General features: G+C 46.9%; 1 protein-coding gene across 8 annotated transcripts in view; it reads right to left on the reverse strand.

Moving 5' to 3' along the window:
• The window catches only part of LOC135919231 (uncharacterized), a 125,188-nt gene that overhangs the window by 56,081 nt on the left and 51,351 nt on the right, over window positions 1-17,756 (reverse strand). For all 8 annotated transcript variants that reach the window (XM_070538024.1, XM_065452936.2, XM_065452934.2 and 5 more), the window contains one exon: window positions 14,463-14,536. In XM_070538024.1, the coding sequence (XP_070394125.1) occupies window positions 14,463-14,536 (74 nt within the window). The remainder of the gene's footprint in view (window positions 1-14,462; window positions 14,537-17,756) is intronic.

Raw genomic sequence — 17,756 nt, forward strand, 5'->3', positions numbered from 1 at the left:
TTCGCGGTCCCCCTTTGACCGGTGGCTTGAACGTTTTCGATGCGTCAACATCGTCCGAGACGACCGCATCTTTTTCCTCGCGCCCTGCCCATTTGGGTTTCTCGCCATCTTTGGCGGCGCTACATTAATTACCGTCTCTCGGTCTTTACCGCGCTTCTTTTTACGGCGCTTTCTCCTTGCACTCGTTTTCATGTCGCCTCGTGCCTCGTGCTGGCCGGTACACATTTCGTCGGCCCGGATCGGTCTCTTACCCGCACAGTCTGAGTGATTCTCACTTAAACCAACACTCTCTCTGCCTCGACTGGCGGACAGCTCAACCGACTCTGGCACAATGCAGCAGGCTTTACTCGAGTTAGACAACTCGCACTCTTGCGAACTGCCCTCTGCTACATTGCCCAGCGCACGCTGTGCATCGGCACACAGCCCGTCGGTATCGATCGCTGTCTCACGCGCACAGTCCGAATGATTAATAACTGAATCATCCCTCTCTAGGCTACCTAGACTGGCGGAGAGCCGCACCGATCCCTGAACAATGCAGTTGTTCTCTCGTGAGCTACGGAGCTCGCCACCCCGAGACCTATTCTCAACTGCATCGTCCAGCTCGCACTTCAATTCTGCACGCATATCTGGCTCTACATGAGTGCTCGCTTCTGTCTGGTCAGCAGTACCCCTTTCTTCGCTAGCAACCTCGCTAACATTACCAGCGACGCACACGCTCGGTAACTGTGCCAATTTGTTCGCAGCTGGCCTAGCTGTCTCTACAGTCATCTGTTGGCACAGCACCTCGTCGCTCTCCTTGCGGCCTTTAACGGCCTCTGTTGCCACTAAGGCATCGTTAGCAGCTAGCCTCTTCCCTTTTCTTATGAATCTGCAGCCAATCTCACAGGCACTACTCTTTTGGTCGGCTTCTGGCGAAAATCTGCTCGATGCTGCCTCATTCTTTCGCTCTGTACTTCCTACAGAATTCTCAGACAGCCGTTGTCTCTGTGCCAATAACTGATCACAATACTGTAGCTCTTTGATCAGTGCTGCCTTCTCTCTCTCATACTTTTCCTCTCGCTCACGTTCGCGTGCCTTCTCACGTTCGTGACGCTGACACCTAAGAGTAAGTTCTTGAAGCTCCTGCTTCCGTTCATTCTCGCGTTCTTCACGCTGACGCTCACTCCTAAGCTCACGACGCTCTCGCAAACGTACACGACGCACACGCTCCCGTGGCTCCTGTATCACTTCCCAAGCAAGCTCAATGCTTTCATCATCATTGCCACTATCTTGAATCGCCTTTATGATAGCTGGCGTTTCCATCCGTTCGTCCGCCTCAACTCCCAAATCGTCGCACACCAACAACAAGTCTAACCTCGTCAACCCTCTAAGATCCATGGCAGCTGCCCCGACAGGTGGTTAAAACTGTTTTCCTTAATTAATTTGTGCAAACACACAATGCAACAAACTCCCGATTCCCAGAACTATCAAAATTGAACACACAACCTTTGAGTCTGGCGAATCATAAGGAAAAAAACCACGCGCTCACTTACGGTTGCAGCACCCTGCCATCCGGTTCGTTCGTCCGCTGTTGCCGGTTCCTTCCGGACTCCCTGGGTCGAAGGCTCGCTCCTTCTTCGATACTCCCAGTCTCTTCGGACCTCTTTCGACGAAGGCTCTCTCTTCTTCGCTCTTCCCGGTTCCTTAGGATCTCTCTCGACGAAGGTTTATCCGTAGCGCTGCCACCAGCTGATGCATTCGGAGGCGATCCCACCGCTGCCACCAGATGTAGGGGTTGGAGGACGGGACGTCGGGATGAAATACCCCAAACTTGGGAGGATTTATTCTACATTATGTACAGGGGACGTGAGAGACAAGTAACAGTCGTACTGTCATTACGGGCCGGCAGCAACTCGGACGCTGCGGCCCGCGGCAAGAAGTTCGAGAGAGGTGAATCAGGGAAGCAGGGCATGTCCCAGAATGCTCAGGTCTCTCTGGAAGGCTTCTTATAAGCCCTTCGAGCACTGCAAGTCACGTCATGTTTGACCAATGGGAGAGTCCACTCCGATGACGCCACTTGCAGCCAATGGTAGGCGCCCGTGTCGTGGTGTCACACCTGGCGGCTTGCTGCGGTCTTGCATCGCAGACTGCAACCCACTTCTAAGATGGAGAAGGAGGGGGGCACACCTGTCGGGGCTCTCTGCTGTCTTGCCACGCAGACTGGCAATCCACTTGTAGGCTGGAGAAGGAGCGGGGGGGGGGGGCGCTCGTGCACCTGCTTCATTGTCGGATGCCCACCTGCAACCGGTGACTCGGCTCCGCAGCGGTGGCAAATGCCTTCTTCAAAGACGAAGGGGGTCGATTGCGCTCCATTGTCCCAGGCCCCCTTCTAATCCCGGCGACGCACGAACTTGTTGCTCGGCCGCTTCTCTGGAATGCGCTTTCCTGCTCCTGCATTCCTCAATTAGCTGTGCTGCCACTCGAAGCGGTTTGGGGAACTCGAAGTAGCCTCAGGAACCAGCTCCATATCTAACAACGCTACATGAAACGCTCCCATTGCGTTAAACGGTAGTTTCATGACGAAAAGAAGAGCATTGGAAGACCATGGTACGGGTAAGGCATTTAAACAAGAATGTCACTTTCCTCATAACTTCTACTTGTTTATGCGCACAACTTCCTCCTAGTCTGCTTCAATAATTCCTATTTTGCTCTCCCAAATAAATGCACTGACTTTTGGCGCACAAAGCCCATGCTGACTATATTAAATTTTATATCAAATCTCTTTTAACAGAGATTTGGCATAAAATTATCCTAACAGTTCCAGTTTTTATAGGCCAATATGGCTGCGAATTGTAAAAGCGAAGTCTGTAGGCGAGGCCCACCACCACGATGAACGCCATCAACGATGAGGCGTTAGCAAAGCATTCGCGACGTTCCTAGTGGGCGTGTGTCAAAGGGCTCTTGCCAAAAAATAAAGAAATACAAAAAGACGCCAGAAAGAAAGTATTCTCGCCCTTTACTAATGATTGATACAATAATGATTGATTGTTGAGTCATTTCAAATTCTTCGTCAGTCTGAAAAGTGTACTTCGCTATTCTTAATGCGAAAGCATTATATGTTCCATGAGGCAGAAAAGCAGACGTTGTCCGCAAAGAGTGGTAACAAAAATAATCATCAGTGACGTCATCAGCGTCTTGTATGCCGTCAGTAGCAATACATAAAGTTTGAACAAGTCATAAAGGTTAGTGCAAATTAGAGCAAGGTGTATTAAGGCAGAGTAGTGAAGGACACGTCACTATGCATGACTACGTCACGTATCACGGACGTGATATATCAATTTGAGAAGCCATGGTGCTTTCGCATTCAAATCCCGTAAGGATATTTAAATACCTGTCAATCTTTTTTCAGGACGGATCCCGTCAGAGATCGGAAAAAGGCCAAGGATCTCTGTAGCTCCTTTCTCTACAACGAAATGCTCCTTTATCGAACGACAGGATGTGACGATGGCGCTGGGTTTCTTGAAACAGACCAACTTGTGTCCGACCACTTTCAGTAAAGGGAAGTGCAGAAAGAGCAGTGCGTTAAAGACAAACTGCGGTAATGGAGGGGAGGGGTGTGGAGGCAGGCAGAGCAGTTTCTTTCACCCGCCAGCCGCCTTGTCAAAGCCGAAACGGACACGACGCGACCGACGAAAGGGGCGCGACCTTATCGATTCGCAAGGGTGAGCCTACGCCATCCGTCAATACTTATCGATGCGCGACATCTACTTCCTGCATGGTGCACCGCACGTTAGTACCCAGACAAGCTCCGTTTCTGAAACGTTGCCATGACTGCGCGAACCGCGAAAACATAGGCCCACGACGCTGCTTCCAATTTTGTAACAGGACAAGGAAAACCCCATGGTAGTTCGCGCTTTAATTTTAGCTCTCACCCGTGGGCTCCGCAAATCAAAGCGTTATCGCGAAATGCGATCACACAGAGACTTTTTGGAGACGACGGATTTTGGATATATGGAACAAAAGTATGCCACAAGAATGCCGTCACGTCGGCGTGACACACGCTGTGAGCTGTTGCCCTAAATCACGGTCGAATCAGCGGCTTGTGCCCAGCAGGATTTTTACCAGAGCTTCACTATATGCCTTTTTGTTCTTCGCGCCCGACGGAAGAATAATTATTTATTGCACTATTTATTGCAGTATCTGAAGCTTCCTGCGAAATGCTTTAGCCTAAACGAATAGTTTGGCTTTATGTGCCAAGACCACGATATGATTATACGGCAAGCCGTAGTGGGGGACTCCGGATTAATTTTGACCACGTGCGGTACTTTAACGTGTACCTAAATCTAGGGACAGGAGCATCTTTCCTTTTTTTTTTCATTTCGTGGCCGTATAAACGCGGCTGCCGCAGCCAGCTCGCGACCTCGGATTCCGCATCGCTATGCCTGGCCGCTATAGACGAGGCAACCTAAAGTTTGCCCGCGCGGCACCAGCGCCGAATGCTCCCCTAGCGGACCGATGGAAGTTTCGAGGGTCGCCGCTGCGCTAGCGCGCGCCCGTGCGCGTGGTTTTTACGATGCCGAGTGCGACCTCATCAGCCAGGAAAGGTGGCACGCAATACTGACGTGTTGTTGATTGCCACAGCAGCCTCGAAAACACGAAAGGTCCTACGCCGCCCGTTATCTACATATTTCCTAGGAAGTGGTACGAGAAGGACAGACGACAAGCATGGATAACTGCAGTGTGCCGAGTCAAGTAAGTCTCATACTTTCGCATTCGCGTGTAATATCTTCAAAGTGGAATAGTCATATGCCTGTTTTTAGTGCATGGCCGTTTGTTTAGTCTTGTCGCGTTGTTGAATTGTGGTGGCATCCGCCGTTTGTTAGCGGTAAATGTATGCGTGTTGCGCCGCTAAGCTCTACGACGCGTGCTCGATTCCCAGCCACGGCGGCCGCATTTCGATAGGGGAAAAATGCAAGAAGACCCTTGTTACCGTGTGCTTTGATTTTTGTGGACGTTAAAGAACCCCCAGATGTTAAAATTATTCCTGAGACTCCCCATTACAGCGGGCCTGATAATGATTTCGTGGTTTTGGCATGGTTTTGGTACTTAGAACCCCCGAATTTATTTGGTTGTCCTGTGTCTTCCCTCGCGATCGGCATGGACGAGCTCAAGAGAATTATTTCCCTTTTCCAAACGCTGCAACTTAAATTACTAGTTGTGCAGGTAACGAAAGGGGCCGCGCGCTACTTTTGTGTGGTAGCAGACCGTATTTAATGCAAGCCGCGGTCGTCGCGTGCGTCGGGAAGCGGCAGATCGGAAAGCAGCCGCTCGAGACGTGCGCGTTATGTTTGTTGTTTGCCCATGCTTTCTAAGTATCTAAGTGTGCAAGTATCATAACTTGTAGTGGTACCACTCTTGTAGAATAATATATGCACACAATCACAGGAACATTGCCTTTGCAAACATATTATTGGGAGTAATTTAATCCCCACAACAAATAGGCACACATACTGTTTCATTTATATGCGATGCAGATGGAAGCGGCGCCAAAGAGACCATTGGCAATCACAACAGTCTTCTCAGCAGTCAGCACCACCGGGACATATGCTTTCGTACTGCAGCGACACGGCTCTTGAGCAGCAGCAAGACACGTGTGAAACAGACTCCAGAACATGCCTTCGTGAAGTGACGGAACCGTCAAGAAGCAGCCCAATGGATCTGCAGTCATCGAGTAGTATGACAACAGAAGTTCCTGCTGCCAGTGTGACTTATGTTGTAATTGAAATAAAAGTGGCTAAATTTCTGAACATGGTGCGTACCTCTAACTCGACGTTGTCTACGATCTTGTCGGACACCTGTGACACGCACTTGGCTTGCACTCTCACATCCACAATTTGTTCAACGCCGTACACGTTCGGAAGCAGACGCTCCCCTATCGTGAGGTTGCCGCCACGAAAAAAATTACCGGCGATTACGTTACTTCCTAATGCGAAATTTGAGCGCAGCAAATAAGCTGTTTCACCTTTTCGATAGATTGAGGCAAAGAAATCGAGCAACACATGTATGCGCTATCACAGAATTTTTTTTTTTATTTTTCACACGTATTTCACACGAAGCGGAGGCTCATCGCCGCCTTTCGGCGGCGATGAGCCTCCGCTTCGGCGGCGCGAACTGCAGGGTCTTCTCGGCGGCGGCGATGAGCTTCTGCTTCAGCCTCGCTTACTGCTGGTTGCTCTCGACGGCGGCGATGAGCCTCCGCTTCGGCGGCGCGAACTGCAGGGTCTTCTCGGCGGCGGCGATGAGCTTCTGCTTCAGCCTCGCTTACTGCTGGTTGCTCTCGACGGCGGCGATGAGCCTCCGCTTCGGCGGCGCGAACGGTAGGGTCTTCTCGGCGGCGGCGCTTAGCCTCTGCTTCGGCGGCGCGTACTCCTGGATCACCTCGACGGCGGCGACGGTAAGCTTCTGCTTCGGCGGCACGCACCTCTGGATTCTGACGGCGACGGCGCTGGGCCTCTGCTCTGGCAGCTCGTTTAGCAGCAGCAGCAGCAGCAGCAGACGGAGGACTTCCATCGGTCGTCTCGCTCATGGCTCAGAAAGAACTGGCAGATAATTTCGCAGTGGCGAACGGCAGCGGCAATTTCGGCTCGGGCGGTGCACATATACAGATCCGCCGCCACCGATCTGGCTCTCTGATTGCCACCGCACAGGGCGAACGGCAGCGGCAATTTCGGCTCGGGCGGTGCACATATACAGATCCGCCGCCACCGATCTGGCTCTCTGATTGCCACCGCACAGGGGTTGCATTGGAGGAGGAGCGAAGAAAGGAATTAAGTTCGAGCCGGCGCTTTGACAACCGGAGACTCGCAGGAAGAGGGGGAGGGGGGCGGCGTGTACACCCAGCGGCAAACGATGGGGGCAGAAACGCGCGCAGCAAGCGGACAACACGATAAAGGGAGGAGGGAAGAGATAGCAGCGACTGACTGATGCCGCTGACGCCGATAGTGAGTCAACCCCAGCTGCGGAGTTGGTTTCAGGGACAACGCCGCCGATGCCGACACAAACAATATGATACCCTCGCTTCCGCAGCGCTAAGAACCAGGTCTAGCCGTGGGAAGGTGGTCACGTATTCGTCGACGTGCCGGGGCCTACGTGAAATAACCGGCGCGTCGGCAACTGAAGTGCACCCTATCCGCCACACAAGAACAGGGGGGGGGGGGACCCTTTCCTCCTCTTTCTGCATGGCGGCGACGGTGTTCTATGCAGTCACGTTATCTTGACTCTCTAGCGGCGTCAGCGGCATCCAGCGGTATCAGTCGGTCGCTGCTAGCGCTGGGGGGATGAAAGGGGGGCGGAGCTGGTTACGAGGCCGGCGACAACGCCGACGACGACGCGAAACCCAGGAACGGACGCCAAAGAGCTGCGCTCTAAAAAAGCTGTCGGCGTCGGCAACCTTCTTGAAACCGCACGGCAATCTTTGCATCGCTGTTGCGCCAGCAGGCGATCTGCCGCCGTCAAAAACGGAGCGCCGTGAGAACGAGCAGCGAAGAAAAGCGCGGACCGTCAACGTAAACAATGCGGAGACTGCACCACGACGCGACCGCGCTGCTTAGCGTTTCCACATTGGGGCGCTGTTGTCAGGAGGCGCAGTAGCGCCGCCTGGCCATGGTTTTCTCGTCTATGCTAGCGCGTTAGTACTCCGGCCGTTTGTGAGCTTTGCCCAGAAATAGCTCCCGCCATAACATGGGCATCAGCTGCAAAATTAGAATTATTTCTTGAGCATTTCTTCGAACTTCAAGACTGCAAACATTTCAGTAACATAAATTGTCTCTCACTTTTTTCTCACTCATGCGGGCGCGCAGACAGACAGACAGACAGACAGACAGACAGACAGACAGACAGACAGACAGACAGACAGACAGACAGACAGACAGACAGACAGACAGACAGACAGACAGACAGACAGACAGACAGACAGACAGACAGACAGACAGACAGACAGACAGACAGACAGACAGACAGACAGACTGCAAACGTTGGCAAACCTTTCAACAGGCTTTTCTACGACACTTTGGTTTCTTGGACTTATATATTGTCCACCATGTACTTGTAATTATAAACTCTGTACGTACCTTAAAGACTGACTATCAACGCAAACGTACGCACCGAACGTGTTGGTTTAGCAGCGTCTTTTATGATCGTGGCAATGAACACACGTGATGCGCAACCTTGAGGGGACACTAAAGGCAAATACTAAATCGACGTTGACTGTTTAAGTAACACTCCAGAAATCTCGCATCGCCAATAGTTTTGCGCCAAGAAAATACTCAGTTTATGAGAAAATTGCATCGGTTGGGTCCGAATACCTTTATCGTATTTCAAATCTTCCGCGTTCAAGCCGGGTATTGGTGAGGTTGTATACGCCATCATCGACCTTCGCTGCCATCGGTGAGTAAAACGGCGCGCGACAGACGGCGGTACGGCTTTTTGCCCAAAACGCAAACGCGCGGCCATGGAGAAACCGAGCCAAGGCAGAGCTGCAGTGCACTATGTATAGCAGAGCGACGGATTCGCCACTGCAGCTGCTTTTGGTCAGGTGGCGTGGACCGTTCGGGCATCCCGCGACATCACGTGGAAGTGGAATGCTCTGCCACTTGCAGTTTGTGCGAGTTTCGCGGGCCATCAAAGTCAGCGCAGCATTACACGATAACGAAACTAAATGAAAAAAAAATGAAAAAATGAAAAAAAATGAAATAGAACTGGACATGCAGCATTTTCTTTCGTTTTATAATGGAATAGAATAATGTTTTTATAAAGAGTGGTCGACACCTACAGACAGAATTTAAATGAGGATTGCCTTCGTCATCGGGCAAGTACTTGAATGTCCCGGGGAGACTCTAATCGTGTATACTACATTCACCCCAATTCCTCTATTACTATGGCTCTGTTCGCCATAATATTAACGCCTTATAGATTCTCGAGCACTGATCTATTACTTCAGCTTTACTGAATCTTTGACTTGAGTGTCCCTTTAAGAGGCTGCTTTAGCTCGGGGGCTCATATCTAAATACATGGGAAAAGAGAAATCATTTTTCTCGGCAACCCTTGCACGAAATTTGATGGCATTTGTTGCATTGAAAACAAAAATTAAAATGTATTGACTGTTCGTAGCAAATTTCGTGTCTAATCCGTCAATATATTCATAAAAATAGTTGAAATTCTCAAATTTTTAGGAAACGAAACTGTGTTTACAACTGTGTAACTCAGCAATGAAAAACTATATAACAATTTTATATATTGTATGGAATAGTTCATATAAAGCGACAAAATTTATGCATTATAGATGGCTCTGAAATTGACCACTAATATGTGGGTAGTACTTTTGCAAAACCCTTGCAAACAATGTAACGAATTCACGTAAGATGTAAATTGATAAATAAAATTTGTCCGCTTTGGATGTTTTAACGGATGCTGTTTGTGAAACTGCGATATCTGTTCTTAATACAGAGCTACAAATTCGTAAACTTCGCGCTTCCATCTTTTTCAAACTTAAAAATTTTTGAAAGCTCCTTTTGAAATACTGCAGCATAGATGAAAATTCCGTTTCCAACAGTCACTACAGAACTTAACATTCTCTCTCAAATGCAACAAGTTTCATTAAAATCGGCCAAGTGATTATCTCAGAAAAACGTTTCTGCGGTTTACATGTATTTGAACATGCGGCATCGAAGTTACGCCCGAGCTAAAGCTTTCTCTTAAGCGAGTATTATTTATGAACAATAAAACAGCGTTGTAAATAAAAAAAAAGTTGGTTTCGTAGCCGGAACACTAATATGCCAACCTGAGCTGCTGCCTCTTGAGTGCAAACAGGAGTTTAAAAAATTTCATTTCTTTTTTTTTTCACTTCTCCCGTTAGGGGAATTTAAAATGCCCTCGCAGCCTCTGTGACGTTATCTCTCTCACAAAATAACAGCAAGAAATTCGGCAGACTCAAACTAAGTTTATATCTACGTATTGCACGAGTTGTAGCAGCACAACACACCGACGCGTGTATTGCTTGGTTCTATGAATAATGTAACTGTTCTGCAGCGAACAGTTACAGTACAGTTTATATACTGTCGTGTTTATGTTTTATTAAGTATCAGAGACACATGAACTTTAAGAACAACCTTAAACAATACTGTAGATTATATACACATAATTTTGTTCCACTCACTTGAAGGTCAACATTGGAGACATTGAGCGTGCTCACCGTATTGTTCAGCGCCGTCACGGTTTTCACCATCCTATTATAATTAAATTCCTCAACTTTAAATCTAAAACAGAAGTCCCACAAAATGCCCATAAACTGAAAAATCTCGAGTCCCCTAAAGTGTGGATAGAGGAAGACTTTTCGCCTAAGGTACAGTTGGCTCGTAGGAAGTTGCGTGAGTTTGCTAAGAGCAATCGCGAAGGAAACGGACGTTTATCTATTCGTTTTTTGTTTCTACATTTTAAAGATTTTGTTTACCGGTACGATTCAGTCACTAATAATGTTGTACAGGTTGCTGCAGGGAACCAACCTTCCAGTAATTGACGAAAAACAACTGAGAGGCGTAAGCTTACGTCCGTACATGCAGTCTCGTTGCTCTTGGCAAATTTCCGCAGCCTTTTTCCCAAAATTGACGCACTAAAAACGCTCATACATTCTTGCTCCACAGATATAGTAATAAGTACAGAAACGTGGCTTTCCAATGACATCACTAACAGCGAACTTGCACTTGACCCCTCTTTTGTAATCTTTCGAAAGGACCGGGAAGGCTTCCGAGGAGGCGGAGTTATAGTGGTCATTAAAGATGACTATCAACAGTCTCTAGTGATAGTCGACTCTCCTCTTGAAATAGTGTGGGTCTCTGCACGTATCGGACATGCCCAATGTGTCATTGGTGCATGCTATCGTCCACCTGATAGCCGTTTGGAATTTGTTAAGTTTTTTCAATGATGCTGTAGAACAGGTGATATCCCAGTTCGCAAAATGCATTTTGATATTAGGGGGTGACTTTAATTACCCAGGTATCGAGTGGTCGACCTCTTCCTTAAAGGAAAATTGCAACAGATCTGAGTGTCTTCGCTTTCCACAAACCTTGCATTCTCATATTTTAACTCAAGTCGTGCGCGAACCAACTCGGGGTGAACACATACTAGATATCATTTTATCAAATCATCCAGGCCTTGCTGCGACACATGTACTAGAACCATTAAGTGATCACAGGGTGGTACAATGTTCCTTTTCATTGAAACCTGCCAAGAAATATACAGCGAAAAAATACATTCTCAACAACGCACGCGTCGACACTGGCAGAATGATTGATATGTTAGCCTCATTTACAGCAGACTTTGCAAACAATTTTCAAAACAGAACGGTAGATGATAACTGGAGCTTGTTCCGCAGTAAACTCAAAGAAGTTGAAACTACATGCATACCAAGAATGACCATCAGCTCAAGGCAGAACAATCCGTGATTTAACCGCGAAGTGAAGAAGTGTATAAACAAGAAAAAAAGAGCGTCCCGAAAAGCTGCCCGAACAAGTGCTCCAGAAGACCGGAAAAATTACAAAACCATAGCGCGCCATACCGAAACTACAATTGTCGAAGCTAAAGACAAGTTTTTTAATTGCACCCTTCCCACTATGATAAAAACTGATCCGAAAACGTTTTGGCAAGTAGTTAACACCAAAGCAAATCACACTGCTCCCTTACTACTTTCCGAAACGGAGCAGTGCTTAGCACAAAAGATAGCACTGAGCTATTTAACGAACGCTTCTCTGCAGTTTTTACTAACGAGCTGCCACTTGATAACACTCACATACTTGAACAACCATCTATCCGATTCCCCTTTTCTTCCATCATAATAACGGAACATGGTGTCTCTCGTGCCATTGACAGGCTTCCTCATAAAACTAGCCCAGGTCCTGACGGTATAAGTGCTAAACTTCTAAAATTAATCTCGCACTACTCTTCAGTTTTGTTATCTTTAATATTTCAGCAATCACTCGATACAGGGTGCTTACCGGAAGATTGGAAATCAGCATTAGTGATATGGTATTTAAATCTGGTGATACAGCAGACCCTAATAATTACAGACCTATATCACTGACATCTATCTGCTGCAACTTATTAGAACACATCCTATACTCTCACATTATAGCCTCTCTTAACGATAATAACCTGCTCCTCATAACCAACATGGTTTTCGCCAAAATCGCTCATGTCAGACTCAACTTTATGAACTTGTAACAGATATTTACATTTCTTTGCACAGATTGATTAGTACAGACGCCATTTTTATTGAAATTTTCTAAAGCTTTCGACCGAGTACCTCATAATCGACTAAAACTGAAAGTTAGAAACCTACAGCTTGACTACAACACGACGCGATGGATTGAGGAGTTCCTAACGAACCGATTTCAAGTAATCAGTCTCAACAACTGCTTTTCTAACCGCCCTCACGTCACTTCGGGAGTTCCTCAAGGATCCGTCTTGGGCCAATGCTATATTTAATATACATAAATGAAATCGCAACTAATATTAACTCACAAATACGTCTCTTCGCAGATGACTGCGTCTTGTATAAGGAAATAAGCTACCCTCCGACATCTTTGTGCTGCAATCTGATTTAACAAAACTAACTGACTGGTGTGACACATGGCAGATGGAAATAAACATAGGCAAAACTAAACACGTAAAATTTGCTTCGATAACTCGACCTACCTCTGACCAATATACAATACGCGGTATTACTGTTGACTCAGTGTCTTCAATCAAGTACTTGGGTGTCCTGTTTACCTCCAATTTAAGCTAGAATGCTCACATTGAACACATCACCACAAAAGCATGCAGAAAACTTTGGGACCTGAAACGTCACTTACACATTGCTGACACAGATACCAGACTTCGCGCATACAGTTCTCTTATCAGGCCTTCTTTAGAATATGCGTCAATAATTTGGCACCCCCATCACTCTAATCTCACAAACCTACTCGAATCAGTTCAAAATAAAGCTGCGCGGTTCATCCTAACTTCGTACTCTCGATATCAAAGTGTGTCCGCCTCAAAGAAATTACTTAATCTCCCTTCACTTGACATGCGCAGGAAATTATCACGGTTGACCTTCTTCTATAGCCTTTACCACAGCAACATTGCATTAGCTCGAGCCCATATTCTTCCCGCTCACCACATCTCTACCCGCACCGACCATGTTCATAAAGAAAAACCTATATTTGCCAGGACTAACGCTTATCAAAATTCGCCTCTACTTTTATCTATTGCCGAATGGAACTCGCTACCCGCAAACATTGTCTCGCTTACGGAATCATCATCATTTCATGCAGCACTGCTAACCTTTTTAGAGAGTGTCAACCTGTCCGAACCCACATTTCCTAGAGTATTTACTTAATCAGTGTTTTCAAGAGCTTGGCATTGTATAAAATTCATTCCGTTTCATCTGATATGTATCTGTGTAGGCTGTTTACCTAAATCATTATTCGATTTTATCTTTAACTCGTGTGCTGATGGATACTGATTATTTGCATCGCATTTTAGGCTCTAATGCATACTTCACGGTACTAAACATTGTATGAACTTCGTTACTTCTTTCTTCCTTTCTTCCTTCCTTTCTTCCTTCCTTTCTTCCTTCCTTCCTTCCTTCCTTCCTCTCTTCCTTCCTTTCTTTCTCTCTTCCTTCCTTTCTTTCTTCCGTTCTTTCTTTCTTCCGTTCTTTCTTTCTTCCGTTCTTTCTTTCTTCCGTTCTTTCTTTCTTTCTTTCTTTCTTTCTTTCTTTCTTTCTTTCTTTCTTTTTGTTTGCTTCTGTTTTTATGGTTCCTAATGCCTTCATATGTTTACATTGTACAGATTTCACTCATGCTTGAACTTTTCCGCCCCCCCCCGCCCATGTAATGCCCTAACGGGCCCTTAGGGTACTCAAATAACTAACTAACTAACTAAATAAATAAATAAATAAATAAATATCTGTATTAGAGACTCGGCGAGAATGGTTACATTAAGAGACGCCGACGCGCATGGAGCTGGTGGGGCCCTAGCGTCAGAATAGTGCTTTCTCATTCCTACTGCGTAGTGGTTTTAAACGCCGATAAGAAACGGAACCAGGTAAACCAGCGCGACGCTCGTTCGGGTCTCCCGCTCCAGCTTAGGCCACTAAAAGGACACGACGCCGGAATACGATGGCGCCAGCACGAAACTTGACGCTCACTTCACGCAACGCAGCAAGGCCGAAGGAGGAGACGGTCGCAGAACAGTCGCACGTGCGCGATGAGCTCAGACAGGGCCAGCAATCGAAACTTCAGCTACTCTCATGCTTGACTGTAGATGGCGGTAGTTGTCTGCTCGTTGACCCACGAAAACGGCGAGGCGAGGTACACTGCATATACTGCCTTGACTAGGGGTAAATTGCTTCCCATTAACATTACTCTAGGTGTAGCGGCACTTACCGCTATCTCCAGCTGGCGCTGCTCTGACAAGCGCTCCTGGCGGCGGGATTCGGCTTTCTTCTGGAGCAGCTCCTCTGCGTACAAACGGGACGAGAATTGTGATTGCCCTATTCAAATACACGTAAACGCAAATATGCCTTTAATAGACAAAGTTATAGTTGATGCATTTAGGAAAGGAGGCAGAATTCTACCGACTGCAGGAAACTAAATTTTTATTCGGAGCCTCAAATTCTAACAAAAGTTCCTGCAAATTTCGGAAGTTTCGTAACTCTGCACCGAAAACTAGTTATCGTAGTTCTGTAAAATTCATCTGTAGGAGCATCAAAACGTACAAATACGATATATGAGCTTACAGTTGACGTGAAATTGTTGCCATGCGAAGGGGTGGGGGGGGCGAGGAGTCTTATCAAGATACCTATCCACAAAGAAGTGCCATAAATCAGAGCAGTGTATAATATATCGATTTTTGCCGCCTTAAGATGCCTCAAGATATACCTCTTACAGAACTGCGATACCGTTTTTTATTGCAGAGTTAGAGCTGCGAAAGTGATCCCTCAGCTTCAAAATAGTTCGTGATCTCCGAGAATAGGGCAGGAAAAATATCAGTTGTAAAGCAAATTGAATTGAATCCTGGGGTGCTAGGAGCCAAAACCGCGATTTTATTATGAGGCACACCGTAGTGGGGACTCCGCCTTAATTTTGACCCCCGGGGGCTCTTTACCGTGCCCCCAATGGACGGGACACGGGCGTCTCTGCATTTCGTGCTTATCTAAATGCGGCCACCGCGGCGGGATTTCATTCCGCCTACCTCGTACTTAGCAGCCCAACACCATATATGCGCCAAGTCACCGCGGCGAGTGTTGTAAAGCAAAGGTTATATATGTAATTTAGTAGACCGGGAATAATGCTCGCTACTGATTTTACTGAGTGAGCGTACATCGCAAAATGTATCGCAAGATATAATATAACGCAAGATGTATCCCAATGTAATCACAATAGCTACTGTTTTTTAATACAAATAGCATTCTTGGCATTGACGGACCAGTTTTCATACAACCTATCTAACTATATAACCAAAAATGTGGGCTTGTCCCGAAGAGAGTGCACTCTAAAAATGTGGACCGATCCCGAAGGTAGTGAAGTCTAATTATGTGGGCTGTTCCAGAAGTTATGTGCCACTGGGTAACGTCCGCTCTTCAATGAACCTCGTTGACTCGTACTTGGCTATGTGCCACTTCGGCCGCTGGGTTTGTGTCACCCAGTGGCGTAGCCAGAAATTTTGTTCGAGCGGGGTTCACGTTGGAATTCGCTCTTCTCGCTATGGAATTTGTCGACGGATCAAATACATAAAATAATAACTGCATTGCCATTGCCATATACGCTGCAAACGAATGTGAACGCTACGCACTGTAAACACAAGTAAAATATGTATCTTTTCATCAAAGAATATACTCGTACGTCCGAAAAATTGTACCCGAAATAACTGACATCAATGCTTCCATGTTTTTGTCTATTTAATACGTATACGAAGAACTTTATTAAAAGGATCCTGAGAAGTGTCGCACAGAAAATATCACACGAACTTTAAAATTATATCAGTTCGATACCAGCAAAGCAGTGCATTCCACTGATATGCAAAATGTAAAGGCCAAGGAATGAACAAGTTGAGGACAAATATTTTAATGAAACTGTCATTCAAGAACCTTGTTTACATTTTTGTACAAATGCAACGGCCAGGGAAAAATTTCAATGACGCTGTTCTTTGTTCCAATATACTGCGCAGGAGCAGCTGTCACCGGTCCTGTATTGTGAATAATTGCACCTAAATTATAGTCGGAACAGTGAGAACTTATAAAAACTACGAGTTCTGCAAAATATACGAGGGCGAGTCAAATGAAAGTGAGTCGATGCGAATATATGAAAAACAGTGTACAAACGGTGACCATTTAGACATTGGTACCACTGACTAACGAGTCGCGTGATTCACGTCTCATAGAACTCCTTGGGTTGCTGCTTCAAAAAGTCTGTAACTGACTCTTCCACGTCATCGTCCGACACGAACCTGGTTCTCTTGAGCTGTTTTTTGCAATTGCCCCAAAATGTGGAAGCTGTATGGCGGATGTTGCAGCGTTTCGCACTTGAACTTTGCCAGGTTTATGTTAACAGCATCAGCGACGTTATCGTTGTCGGGCATTGCCGTGAAGCAAGATGACCTCATTCGTCAAATTTCGACGTCGTTTGTTCTTGATTGCGACACGCAGCCGATCCGGCGTTTCACAATATCGGAAACGATTGATAGTCTCTCCAGGTTTAGCAAATTCGATCAGTAGAGGCCCCTGACGATCGAGAAAAAAAGTCAACAACACTTTCCGGCGCAAAATGACGGCCTTTGCTTTCTTTGGAGTGGTGAATTAGAATGTTTCCACTGTAAGCTTTGCCGTTGTGTTTCAGGCTCGAAGTAGTGGCACCACGATTCGTCCCTGGCCACAATTGCGGACAAAAAGTCGTCATCCTCATAGTGATACCGGATCAGATGTGTCACGGCAGCGCCGAACATCCCCACCTCGTGGCGTTGGTTCAAAATCTTAGGCATACATTGCGCACACAAGAGCCGATAACCGAGATTTTCATGAATTATGGTGTGAACCGAACCATGGCTGATGTTCGCACGCTCTGCCAGTTCATCAATGCTTATCCTCCGTTCTTGTCTAATCAGCTCATGGATGGATGGATGAATAACTTTCTTGAGGTTCCTCGGTGCGCGCGATTAGCGCGCTGCAGGCCGCTCCCACGTCGGGACAGAGAGGCCATGACCCTCCGCCACGTCGCGGGCCCGATGGACAGCACAGAGCTGTGCTTCAAGGTCCGAGCTGCTTAGAGCTCGGTCCCACTCTTCCTTGGTGGTCCTGGCCCCTGGCGCCAGGGGGCAAGCCCAGAGCATGTGAGCAAGGCTAGCTATATATTTACAAAAGCGACACGCATTTTGAGGGTGCGCGTCAGCAAAGATTTTGTGCAAGAAAGCCGAGCATGGGTAGGTGCCCGTCTGAAGCCGCCTGTACGTGACTTCTTGCGCTTTAATCAACCTTTGCGATTGTATTGGGGGTGATTGCACGGTGGCTTTGGCCCGGTCTTGGATCGTATTTGCAACTTTCCCGTCCTTCTTTGAACCATTTGCTCCAATGCTTCACACGGACCAATGAAATACAATGTTAAACGTACACGGCGGCGATACGGTGACGAATTTCTTTTTGGGAAACACCTCCAGTTGTAAAAAATCTCAGGACACCATGCTGT

Source organism: Dermacentor albipictus, chromosome 4 (genome assembly GCF_038994185.2).
Source record: "Dermacentor albipictus isolate Rhodes 1998 colony chromosome 4, USDA_Dalb.pri_finalv2, whole genome shotgun sequence".
Classification (NCBI taxonomy): domain Eukaryota; kingdom Metazoa; phylum Arthropoda; class Arachnida; order Ixodida; family Ixodidae; genus Dermacentor; species Dermacentor albipictus.